This window comes from Galeopterus variegatus, unplaced genomic scaffold, assembly GCF_000696425.1.
Source record: "Galeopterus variegatus unplaced genomic scaffold, G_variegatus-3.0.2 Scaffold1890, whole genome shotgun sequence".
Lineage (NCBI taxonomy): Eukaryota > Metazoa > Chordata > Mammalia > Dermoptera > Cynocephalidae > Galeopterus > Galeopterus variegatus.
Genome location: NW_007728001.1, coordinates 322,283 through 334,986, shown reverse-complemented (window position 1 = coordinate 334,986; position 12,704 = coordinate 322,283). Strand labels below are relative to the sequence as shown.

The window sequence follows — 12,704 nt, the reverse complement described above, 5'->3', positions numbered from 1 at the left end:
AAAAGACAGGAAATTTCCCCCAGGCTATAGTCTCTGTTGTAAGATAAAGAATTGTAACACAACAAGGTGGCTGGCTCAAAGACAGGTTACTGACTAATCTGTAAAGATACTAGGAAATTGCTGTAAGGAGAGAGAATGTTTGCTAAAATCAAGCTTTTGTTGGTGGATTGACTTAACTTCTTGCAACTTGCATTATGGAACATCACCTTGTTTGTTTTACTGAATGTTACCAGCTTCTATTGTTAAACTTGTTAAACTATACGTAGCAAAAACCCCACTTATGTTGTCTTCCTGTAACTTCCTGGTTTGGAGAATAAATGCGGGGAGAACCCCAATTCGGGGTTAATTTCCCAAATGGAAGGAATGCCTCTTTCTTAAGGGTTCCAGGAGATTAACCCCTTTCGGGGCTTCTTACTGCTCAGAAGAGATGGGCTTTGAGTAATCTTTGGTGGCTCTGTCACCGAGGGGAAAAGAGGTGACAAATCCATGGGAGGCAAAGCAACATGTATAATACTTATGCATCAATCAGGTAACTGGGATATTTTATTTGGGGGAGGGGGATACTTTTAGAAAAACATATAGTCATTCTATATAGTATAATAATGTTCCTTCTATTATAGAATATAAATAGAGTTTCTTCTATTTGTTTCTAATCTTTTTCTTAATTTCTTATACACCTAAAACACAGTTCACCTATTTAAGCAGTTCTTTGCAGAACAAATCAAAAAAATTGTATCCAAAATATAGGATAAGTTATCCACTCCACCCCCAAAATAGTGGACTTGATCAGTAAGGATAATAGGACTTTTAACTTATTTGGAAGGAAAAAAGTTACAATCAAAAAAATTGTATCCAAAATATAGGATAAGTTATCCACTCCACCCCCAAAATAGTGGATTTGATCAGTAAGGATAATAGGACTTTTAACTTATTTGGAAGGAAAAAAGTTAGTTATATATAAATGGTAAAAAGTGTTGTGATCCAATTGATCACATATTCAGATAAAACACAGATCACCAATTTCTGAAGAAATATAACACCATTAAAAGCACTTCACATTAAAACTATACCAGTTAAACTTAATTTGGGGGCAGCTGGCGGGTTAGCTTACTTGGGAGAGCATGGTACTGTTAACACCAAGGTAAAGGGTTGGGATCCCCATACCAGCCAGCCACAAAAACAAAAGAAAACAAAAAACTTAATTTGTACTTGACAATCCAGAAGACACTTTCTGGATTTAAAATCTTGGCATACAATCATCAGTAACACTGTCAGTGTAGTACAGATATTAAAGTTTATCATAAGAAACTAACAGAACACCAGATTAACTTTAGGATAGGTAGCTAACTATCTTTGAAGGAAATACACACATCTGTCAAACATACATATGCTAGTAATGTGTTCTAATAGTAGTAGGTTCCAAGACAATGTTCCTTAGGGATGAAATTCAAAAAGAAGTAGTAAAAACAGACATATCAGAAGAAGGCAAATGAAAAAGAATTAAGAGAAAGAGCACTAACAAATGTAGTCAGGTACTAACTTTTCTACTGATGTCACCAGAAATTACCAAAATACTGAGAACTAATATATTCTGCATATTATAACTATTCACTAACCTTACTTGATAGAATTGATACTCCCTCCTCGAAATTGTAACAATCTTTTTTTTTTTGCAACATCACTTTCTCTGATTCCTCTCCTACTTTCTCTAGCTACTGCTCAGTCTTCTTTACTAACTCTTTGCTCAGTCCACCCCTTAAATGGTGATATTCCCAGGATTTTGTCACTGGCCATCTTCTCATTCTACACATTCCCCACCATGAACAAGCTCATTCAGACCTATGACTTTTCCTAATGATTATAAGGATAATAAGATTATTCCAAGCCTGCATCTCCAACCTTAGAATTTTTCTTTCCTCTAGCTAGAAATGCCTATTATACAATTAGTTACTGAATATATGTGAATATTCTACTAAACATAACATGTATATAGAAGTTAGTCTTCCCTGTTGACCTGCTGCTCTTCTCTATTCATCTGACAATTTCCTACTCATTTCTCATGCCCAGTTTAAACATTAGAGAATAACCTGTGAATCATCCTAGATCTCTCTCTCTGCCCTCCAACTTTTTACATTCAAAAATCACTGAATCATATTCACTATACCTGTTTTCTACCTCTGCTTTATATTTCCACTGACACTGTCCTAGTTAAACATGGGCTCTTAACTGATGGCTTTCACAGGAAAAAAAAAACAAAAAAAAAAACCCACTACTATTATTGTTATGTCCTAAAATTTTTTAAAGCAAAATAAATGAAAACATCATAACACCAAGAAAAACACCAACATTTTTAAAAGAATGAACTGAGCTTCCTAACTTTATTTCACCATGGACGGGTGAAAACTTCACAATAGACTGATAGGACTGGTAACAAGGAAGCTATGACTTTGACTACTGCAAAAGCTTTCTTTGTCTCCCAGACTCTATACGTGGTTACCTGACAACTATCCTCTATAGGAGGGGTAAGCAAATTACAGCCCACTGGCAAAATTAGGCTGGACATTTGGTTTCGCAAATAAGGTTTTATGGAGCACAGTCATGCCTATTTGCTTACATATTACCAATGACTGCTTTCACACTACAATGGCAGTGTTGCATTGATGTGACAGAGACCACATGACCTAAAATATTTACTGACTCTTTATAGAAAAAGTTTCACAATTGATCCCTTCTTTATACCATATTACAATAATCTTTTGGCTAATGGTAACAGGATATCTTGTTCTAACAAAATTACTGTTATTGTGTCAATTATCCAACAGACAGAAGAAAACATCTTGTTCTTTTTTTTTTTTTTCTTTTTTCCTTTTTGTCTTTTTTCGTGTCCGGCAACGGATCGCAACCCTCACTGTCACACCCATACCGGACCGGGACCGGCAACGGGATCGCAACCCTCAGCGTTGCACCCACACCTCGCTCAGCCAGTGAGCGGGAACCGGTCTGTATGTGGGATCCGAACCCTCGGCGGGAGCACCGCCGCACTCCCAAGCGGCGCACTGTAGCAGTGCGCCACCATGCCGGCCCGAAAACATCTTGTTCTAATAAAGTAAATATAACTCGTTTGGTTTAAACTTCTCAGGAATGAAGTCGATAATAGGGAGGCCTTATTGGTATAAGAATATGTAACATAATCTGTGCTTCTCAATGAGGAATTGCTTTTCTAACTTCTGTAATTAGGAGGTATTTTCAAAAAACAATCTACCTTGGTATTGGTGCACATTGGCTAAGTTTTGTAATTCTTATTGCCATTTGTTTATGGTACCAGAAACATATTGTTGAGCTCCGAATCTTAAAGACAGTTAATTTTCTAGTGACACATATTAATATGTAATAATTGATATTTGTTTACTAAATACACTCCATTTATTGTAAAAATTAAAGATCTACTTTTATGAGAAGCCCAACTGGTAATAATGTGATAACAGAGGCAACATACAGCATACTAACTTAAAAATGTTTTTTCTCACTTACACAAAAATATCATAGAGGATTTTGGGAGCCATAATTAAATAAAGAAGTTTTTTTCAGACAACACTGCTTCAGATTATAAATTACCTACAATTAACTTCTTAAATAATTCTGAATACTAGATTAAGAAAAATATTAAGAAAAAATACACATGTAATGTACACATTAATTTTTTTTAAACTGCTCTTTTGTAATAAAAACTTCCTTACTCATACTTTTTGTATCCATGGTAGGACCACAAAGATCAGTTCCCTATCAGAAATCTTACCTGGATTGCTATTTTGAGAAGAATCTTTAAGTTGCTGATCTTCTTTATATTTAGAAATTAGTCGGCAATCGCTATGTATGAAAAAAACATGATAAATAAAATTATTATTTTAATACTTCTGTGGATTGGATGTCCCCCCAAAGCTCATTGAGACTTCACCCCACTGTGACAGTGTTAAGAGGCTGGAAAATCCTATTGTGGTAATTGAAAGGTGGGGCTTTTAAGAGGTGATTAGATTATGAGGACTATGCCCTAGGGAATGAATTAATCCACTGATGGTTTAGTGGTCGTCATGGGCATGGTTCTGATGGCTTTAAAAGGAGAGTGCAAGAGAAGCTCTCTCTCTTGCCAACCATCCACCATGGGATACCCTGTGTCACTGTAGCATCACCACCAACAAGACCCTCACCAGATGTATTACCTGGATTTGGACTTCCCAGCCTCTGAAACTATACGCAATAAATACTGTTTCTTTACAAATTATCCAGTTTCAGGTATTTCTATTATAAGCAACAGAAATGGACTAATACAAATACTGATAGGAAAAAACATTTACCAAATATAGTCTTAGAGTACTTCAGACAATATTGAGCAAATATCAGAACTTTAATTATGCCATATACTTCAAATTTGTAAGCTCTACAAACTTTTTATTAAGCTTATAATTAAAGAAGAAAAAATGTAGGGTGAAGTAGTCATGAATTGAGAGCAGTATAATGCAATAAATTAACTAGAGTTAGCTGGACATAATGGAAAGTGTCCTGAACTCAGGAAAAATTCTAGCTCTGTAGCCAATAGATATTTGTTCTTGGACAAATCACTTCTCATAGGCTCAATGTTTCTGTTAAAAAACAAGGATTTTACTGCCTTATTTCACTAGATTGTTATAAAGATTTAATAAGATAATATTTTTTAAATACTCAGGGAAATAGTGAAGTAATGAAATGATTTGTTTGTGAACTTTATTGCTGAAATCATTTTGGAATCCCAAATAAAACCCAAGATGTATTTTCTCATAGGTTCTAATATTCTAATGTTGCAGTTTTCAGAAAATGTTATTAAGTCCTAATTTTGGATGTTAGCTATTCTGTCCTTTGCAGATTATAATTCAGAGCATCTCAGCTGTTTTATAATTTGTAACTAAATTTATTTATAAATATATTGTCTCATTAAACAAGATAACATAATAGTCCCCTAATAGTGAGTTAATCAATCACATTAAGGGCAGAAAACTAATAGATGTCAAGACCTGGCTTGGACTACTGCTATTCCTTCTCTATCTACTCAAACTCTGAACCAGTAGATCTTTCTTAGAATGATGCTTAAACTCCATGTTCATCTCCAACTAACTTAGAGGACAAAAAACTACATTTATTTCCTTTTTTTTAGTTGAACACAGGCAACACAATTAACATTTCTCATTTCCAAGATGTGTACTAAGGACATATTAGCACACAACATTCCATGTGTAACTCAGCTTCATTCTCATTTCATAGATCACCTCTCATGAATATTTTTGTAGTGAAAATCCTAATTGCAATATTGGGTATCACCCATTTTGACTCACACTGTTTCCTTGGAGCTAGTCAGCAAATACTCAAATAACCTTCGGGGGACTGCACAAAATATGGAATGTTTCACGAATGTACAGAATATTTTTGTAGTGAAAATCCTAATTGCAATATTGGGTATCACCCATTTTGACTCACACTCTTTCCTTGGAGCTAGTCAGCAAATACTCAAATAACCTTCGGGGGACTGCACAAAATATGGAATGTTTCACGAATGTACATGTCATCCTTGCACACAGGCCATGCCAGTCTTCTCTGTATCATTCCAATTTTAGTGCAGGTGCTGCCGAAGTGAACACAAAACCCTACTTTTATGCATGGATACTGAAGAGTCATGGATGGGGCTTAGCTCTCTTAAATCCAACTAACCTACTTTAAATTCAGAGAATTCTACTGAATTGCTTCTTTATGAGGCAGAATTTGAAAGTATTTTGAAAACCTGAGGTAGAGATACAATTAGCTTGAGAGATTTTCATTATTATAGCAAACAGATCACTTGAGGGGCCAACAGTAAGTTGGCATCGACTACTCTGCAGAAGGACAATATAGGACCTTCCACAACCTAAGAAAATGTACTACACACAATCTAAAGGGGCTTTGGGGTACAGATCTGATAGCAAAGAAGAAAGAAAACTGCTCTCTTCCTGCAAAATCATTTGAATCTGTCTGACAATTTAGAACAATCCCAACTAATATCTGTGAGGAGAAAACACAAACAAGGACCTCAAAGGATAACTCACCATGAAGGTCTAGGCTAAGATAAGGGCTCTGCATGAGATTTTGAGTATCAGGGGGAGGGTCCCTCCACTCACTATGTTTGTGGCTAAAGCTAGGAAGCCCAGCTGCCAGAGCAGGAAGCTGGTGCTTTGGGAACAATGGCTGATCACATAAGCATATATATGTTAACTAAAAGAAGTTGTAACTCTGGAGTCTAAATATTGATCATCATGAAGACTGAGGGATCTGGATCAGTAAGGGCATCGTGGTAGCAAAGGTCAATCATTACTGGACTGCAGGACTAGTTTCAATAGCAACACTGCAGCAACAGAATCAACAGAAACAATAGAATGATCTGAATGTCCTTTTCTCCCCCTCAGTCTGACTTGTGAAAGTGGATTCTCCTCCTTGGACTTACGGAACCCTATAGATTTTTGGAGAATTCAAGGAGGAGAGTGTATGACATAGCCACCAAGAAAAGTAGAAGATTTTCTGTCAAACTGGACATTTAAAGACCCAAATAACTAATCAGGAAAATCAAACATGTGAAACTATTTGTACCCCATGCATAGCAATTATACTCGAAATGAAATGGATAACATTGGTATCCCTAAAGATAAAGGTCTTAAAAGTCCTGAGATAGGGCCGACCCGGTGGTGCACTGGAGAGTGCGCCGCTTGGGAGCGTGGCGGCGCTCCCGCTGAGGGTCGGATCCCACGTGGAGACCAGTTCCCGCTCACTGGCTGAGCGCGGTGCGGGCGCAACACTGAGGGTTGCGATCTGTTGCCGGACACGGAAAAAAGACAAAAGACAAAAAAAAAAAAAAAAAGACAAAAAAGTCCCGTTGCCGGGCCCCAGTCCGGTACGGGGGCAACACTGAGGGTTGCGATCTGTTGCCGGACACGGAAAAAAGACAAAAGACAAAAAAAAAAAAAAAAAGACAAAAAAGTCCCGTTGCCGGGCCCCAGTCCGGTACGGGGGCAACACTGAGGGTTGCGATCTGTTGCCGGACACGGAAAAAAGACAAAAGACAAAAAAAAAAAAAAAAAGACAAAAAAGTCCCGTTGCCGGGCCCCAGTCCGGTACGGGGGCAACACTGAGGGTTGCGATCTGTTGCCGGACACGGAAAAAAGACAAAAGACAAAAAAAAAAAAAAAAAGACAAAAAAGTCCCGTTGCCGGGCCCCAGTCCGGTACGGGGGCAACACTGAGGGTTGCGATCTGTTGCCGGACACGGAAAAAAGACAAAAGACAAAAAAAAAAAAAAAAAAAGACAAAAAAGACAAAAAAAAAAAAAGTCCTGAGATAAAGAATCCCACACCCATTGCTACTTCTAACTTGTCTAGCCTTTTGCTTGGTTTCTGGCTGATGAAGCAGACTAACTCATTGCTATTCCAAAACTAGCTGAACCAAGCTATGAAATCTCACCTGATGTATAAGATGTGATAGTTAAAAGTACTTTAAACCTCAATTTAGTGTTAACTGGCATTTTAATGCAAAAACTGACATATTAGAACCACTAGAAACAGCATATTCTTCTGTTATCCATTCTAAGTTATCTTTAGAAAAGGCATCAATACCTTGCTCAAGAAGAAGACTAACTATATTAGTTGATTCATAATTACAGCAAGCATGAGGGCTGTAATAAAATAACACAGAGAGAATTTCACCCTTATGAACATTAAAAAAGGTATTTAAACAACTAATTTGCCATATTTTACCAATTTAATCTCATGCGCATCTGTGTAGAATTGGCCATTTACACATACTAACAGAGATAAGCATCTTTGGTACTCACCTTTGTAAATCACCTCAAAGGCTAAAAGGAAGGGACAAAAAGGAGGCCTCGTTGTCCCACTGGGGTATTACATAGTAGAAAGTGCTAACTGAAAGTCCTCTGATGGACAACAAACTATGCTGAGGTCACTTATTTGAAGTAGATAAGGATTTAAATGGAATATTCTCCTTTTTTTCCCTACTCTAATACAATACATTGCGATTCAAAGTCAGCTAGGGGTCAGATAGGTAAAGCTATTTCCAGTCTTAAAACAATACTATTAATAATGGTAATAATAATAGTCATAGTAGTTTCAGTTAAGGATGCTGACAAGCATGTACCCGGCATGTAATTAAATGCTACATATATAATCTTACTGACTTACAACCACCCTTGAAGAATACATTATTATCCTACTTTTCACATCAGAAAACATAGTTGGTGATAAGTAATGTTCCCAAGGTCACATCCTACCAAGTGCGAAAGCTAGGAATTAAACTCAGTCTTCTGTGCATCTAAAGCCTACCTCTTTTTTCTTTATCACTCACCTATGACTTATCTTCATTAAAGAAAAAGTTTATCCAATTAAAGTAATCTATCTTCCCTCTGCCCATACCATTAAAAATAAAAATATTAAAATACACTAGAAATGAAAAAAAATTCTGATCCTTGCACTGGCCAGCTGAGGGGGAAAAAAACAGATACATAAAAAAAGAAAGGCAGGGTTGGCTGGTTAGCTCAGTTGATTAGAGCATGGTATTATAACACCAAGGTCAAGTGTTTGGACCCCTGTACTGGCCAGCTGCCAAAAAAAAACCCAACAAGAAATGAAAAAGAAAAAAACTGATGAACCCACAGTGTCTAGTAATAGCAATTAATAATGATTTAGGGATAACCTAACACCAAAAGAAAGCAAAGAGTCATCCAAAGACAAAATGATTTTCAACTCCTACTTATGTTTAATAAGCATTTTTAAGGGAAAAGTTTATAATAGCAGTGTTTAATAAACACTATAAAGGGTTAACATATTCAATACTGAGTCCGTCAAGCAAAAGAATTAAAGTACACACTTTATAAAGCTAATAAAACTAATATGAAACTCCTTTAGCTAACATAAAATCATGAAATCAAAAAAATCAGATTTCAAATAACATCAGTCAATATTATAAGGGAATATGAATCCTTCTGTATGCTGTTCTTCATGTTGCTCAGTCTGAATAATTGCTTTTCTTCCTACATGATGATTTATGTTATTTTTCACTATATTCCAATAATTATATGATAATCTTATTAATTGACTATTTCTGACTTGAGTAATTGTTGCCACTCTAGAACAATATTAAAGTTTAAAAGAAAAGAAGGAACTACTGTACCTTTTCACCTTGTCAACTCCACGTATATTTGCTCCTTTCTGTACTAAAAATTCCACCATTGGCTGTTTGTTTTCTTTTATAGCAAGCAAAAGTGGTGTGAGCCCTTCCTGTGAAACCGCAAAAACAACTTATAATTTACAAAATTACATATTTCTCAACTGAATTGAAAACCTCATAAAAGATCCTATGAACTTAGACACATAATATAGAAAGTAAATAACAGGCCATCCCTTCCTTCTCACCCCTTTGTGCTTTCACATATGCTGCTCCTTTCCTTTCAAATGCCCCTGCTCTGCCTCATTACACTAACTTCAGTCATCTCCAAAACTCCCTTTGAACATTTACTGGTTCTGAGGATCTTTGCTTTTACCACAGCATTTGCCATGACATATTGTAGTTATTTTATTGTTTCCTATCTAAACCACGAACTTCTTGAGGGCAGGGGCTCTGTCTTTTATCTCTATAGCCCCAATCCTAAAACATAGTAGTAAATGCTTTAAGTATTTTTATCAAATTAATGACCTAAATTATCATCTTTAGAGCAGTGTACTTTAAACTATATTGCAAAGAGTATTTACTTTACTAGAAGTACTATGCTCCAATAGAAACATTCCAAGATCATCTATATTTGAGAAATATTACAAAACTGTGTATTATATGTCCAGTATTAAAGAAATCTCTTTAATTTGCTTAATCCCTAGTTGACAATACTTTTTGTGGCAAACATTAACATTTGCAGAATTAGAGTTTCAGGGATACAGTTTTGAGAGCTTTCCAATAAAGGTGGAGGTTCGTTCCAGGTTATATAAACTCACTTGATTCTCTTCTATTAATAATGTCAGGCCGAGCCCGTGGCGCACTCCGGAGAGTGCGGCACTGGGAGCGCAGCAGCGCTTCCACTGCGGGTTCGGATCCTATATAGGGATGACCGGTGCGCTCACTGGCTTAGCGCAGTACGGCCGGTCTCAAAAAGGACAAAAAATAATAATAATAATAATGTCAGGATCCCAGATGCCAATGTCAGGCACTCCTGCTCCAAATGGGCCACTAAGGAAATGGGCTCTGAATTCAAAAAGATAGGCTTCAAATGAATTTCAATTGCTTATTACTAAAAGGTCTGTGGGACTATATTAGAAGATGATAGATTTTGATGTTAGCTGTTAGAGAGCTAAGTACAAAATTTTATTTTCAATTATAATCATAATCCTGGAACTCTAATGTCTACTTACTTTTTGTAATCCCTTTTTATTCTGACTTCCATTTTAATTGTTACTTAAATTATTTATCTTAGGCAAAATAAATCATAAATAAAAGCACAATGAATAAAAATTCTAACACTAATATATATGGATTATTTTTAGCATAATGAAAGCAACAAAATCACTTGCATTTTTAAGGGATAATGCTGAAGAGAATGATAAAATACTGTCTGCAATATGCACAAGGTATTCAGCTATAACCATGATTAACCTAATAAGGCTCACAGACATTCTAATGAAATGTGATTATTTATATTACATTTAAAGAGAAAATTTTTGAAAAGCTAACTTTTTTTCTTTAGTAGGTAAACTAACTGAAAATAAAATAAACTTCTAAATTCTAAAATTCAATTCCATTTCTGAGACTAATGTAAAACATAGACTATATTATTTTAAATTGATATAACCTATATGAAAACCATGAAATCTTTATCAAAATATGCTATGAAACACAAGCTGTAAACTCAAATACTTATAGAGGCAAAGTATGTGATCTGACTAAGATCAAATTTTAAGAGAACCTTGAGTGCTGGCTGGTTAGCTCAGTTGGTTAGAGGGTGGTGCTAATGACGCCAAGGTCAAGGGTTTGGATCGCCATACTGACCAGCTACCAAATAAATAAATAAATAAATAAATATAACAATAATAATTTTAAAAAAGAGAGAAGCTTCAAATCCTGATTTCTGTGTGAGGGTCCTAACTTTTAAATGTTGACTCAATTTATGGAGGCAAACTAAACATGTCTACAGGCCACATTTAGTCCACAGCCCTCGTATTTTTATATTTGCTATGAGCATGTTTCCAAATGGTTACATATAAAGCAATTATTTGCATGTAAAAATCTTTCTTTTGTTGAGTATCATGCTTTACCAAAAAAATTAGGCCATAGTATACAATAAAAATGATTATTAAGACATAATGCCCACTTCAAGAATTTTTCCAACATTCGTTAATTTACTATCTATTTGTACTTAATTCTCCCGGATTGTTAATCAAATGGATAATTAGTTCATAGGACTGTTGAACTTTTTGCTAACTTAGTGGTTTTCAGTGTTTAAATCTACCATCCTGATTATGCCACGGCTCTATGAACTTAACAGACATACTGAAATAATCTACAGTACAGCTTCAGCTAAAAAAAAAAAAGTTCAGATTTACTACTATTCTAATCCAGATAACCCTGCATGTAACAAACATTTTCTGACATGAATGATAAGATAACAAAAAGATGTGAAATCCTTATGAGTCAGCCTCTTTTGCTTATGGGTTTAAAAGACTACCTATAAGCAAATTTCTAAAGACCCTGTGAATGGCAGTGAATGACTGATGGCTGGAAAGGAAAATATGTTATTCTGTAAACCAATATTATCGAAATTGCCTATAATATTCCTTTTAACTTCCCAACCACAGAGGTAGAAAAAGACAGAAGAAGGTCAAGCTTATATTGTTGGAAGGGACAGAGTTGAAGGAAGTATCATCTATCAAACTCCAACTCCTACAAATTTCTTAAATTTTTGAAATCTGGGAATTTATATATTATACTTATTAATTCCGTGGTTCTTAACCATGAATTGTATCAGAATCTATGGCAAATATTTTTAAATGTACTTATCCAGGCCTTTTTAAATTTACTGGCTAAAAATCTTCAGGGGAGGACCCAGACTTGTAAATTGTTTCAGATTTCCCCAGGTCATTGCGATGCAGTTCTAGCTGAGAACTAACTAGTACAGCACACAATCACTTCAGTCTCATCTGTCACCCACCTGGTCAATTTCCTTTCTCATCTGGGGATTTTGGCCAAAGAGAGGAAAGAGTAAGAGACAGAATCAAGTTGACAACTCACCAGCTCTCTTTCCCAAACTGAGAATTATTATCCCCCAAATTGAAAAGCACCTTGTCAAAGGATATAAACTGGGGGAAAAAAAATACAAAAACAAAGAAAACTTCTTCGTTTTTTCCCTCAATTACCTAATTTCCAAATTGGCCTGCATATTTCTAATTGCTCTCTCCTTTTCCTTTTCCATTTTTCCATCCTAAGCCTTGCCACTGAGAGATAAGTCACTTTTACATAAATCACTTGTGTGTGTGTGTGTGTGGCTGGCCTATACAGGGATCAGAATCCTTGATCCACTTTTTTATAAAATAGAAACTTGTCAACACCAAAAAAAATTTCTATTTATTGCAAACTGTGGGTTTTTTGTTTGAGTTTAGG

At 35.7% G+C, this 12,704-nt stretch overlaps 1 protein-coding gene across 1 annotated transcript in view; it reads right to left on the bottom strand.

Annotated features, from left to right (window-relative positions):
- The window catches only part of LOC103595932 (ankyrin repeat domain-containing protein 26-like), a gene marked incomplete at its 3' end in the record, with an annotated part of 66,696 nt that overhangs the window by 43,824 nt on the left and 10,168 nt on the right, over positions 1–12,704 (bottom strand). The window contains exon 5 of the mRNA XM_008579467.1: positions 3,797–3,867. Within this exon, the coding sequence (XP_008577689.1) occupies positions 3,797–3,867 (71 nt within the window). The remainder of the gene's footprint in view (positions 1–3,796; positions 3,868–12,704) is intronic.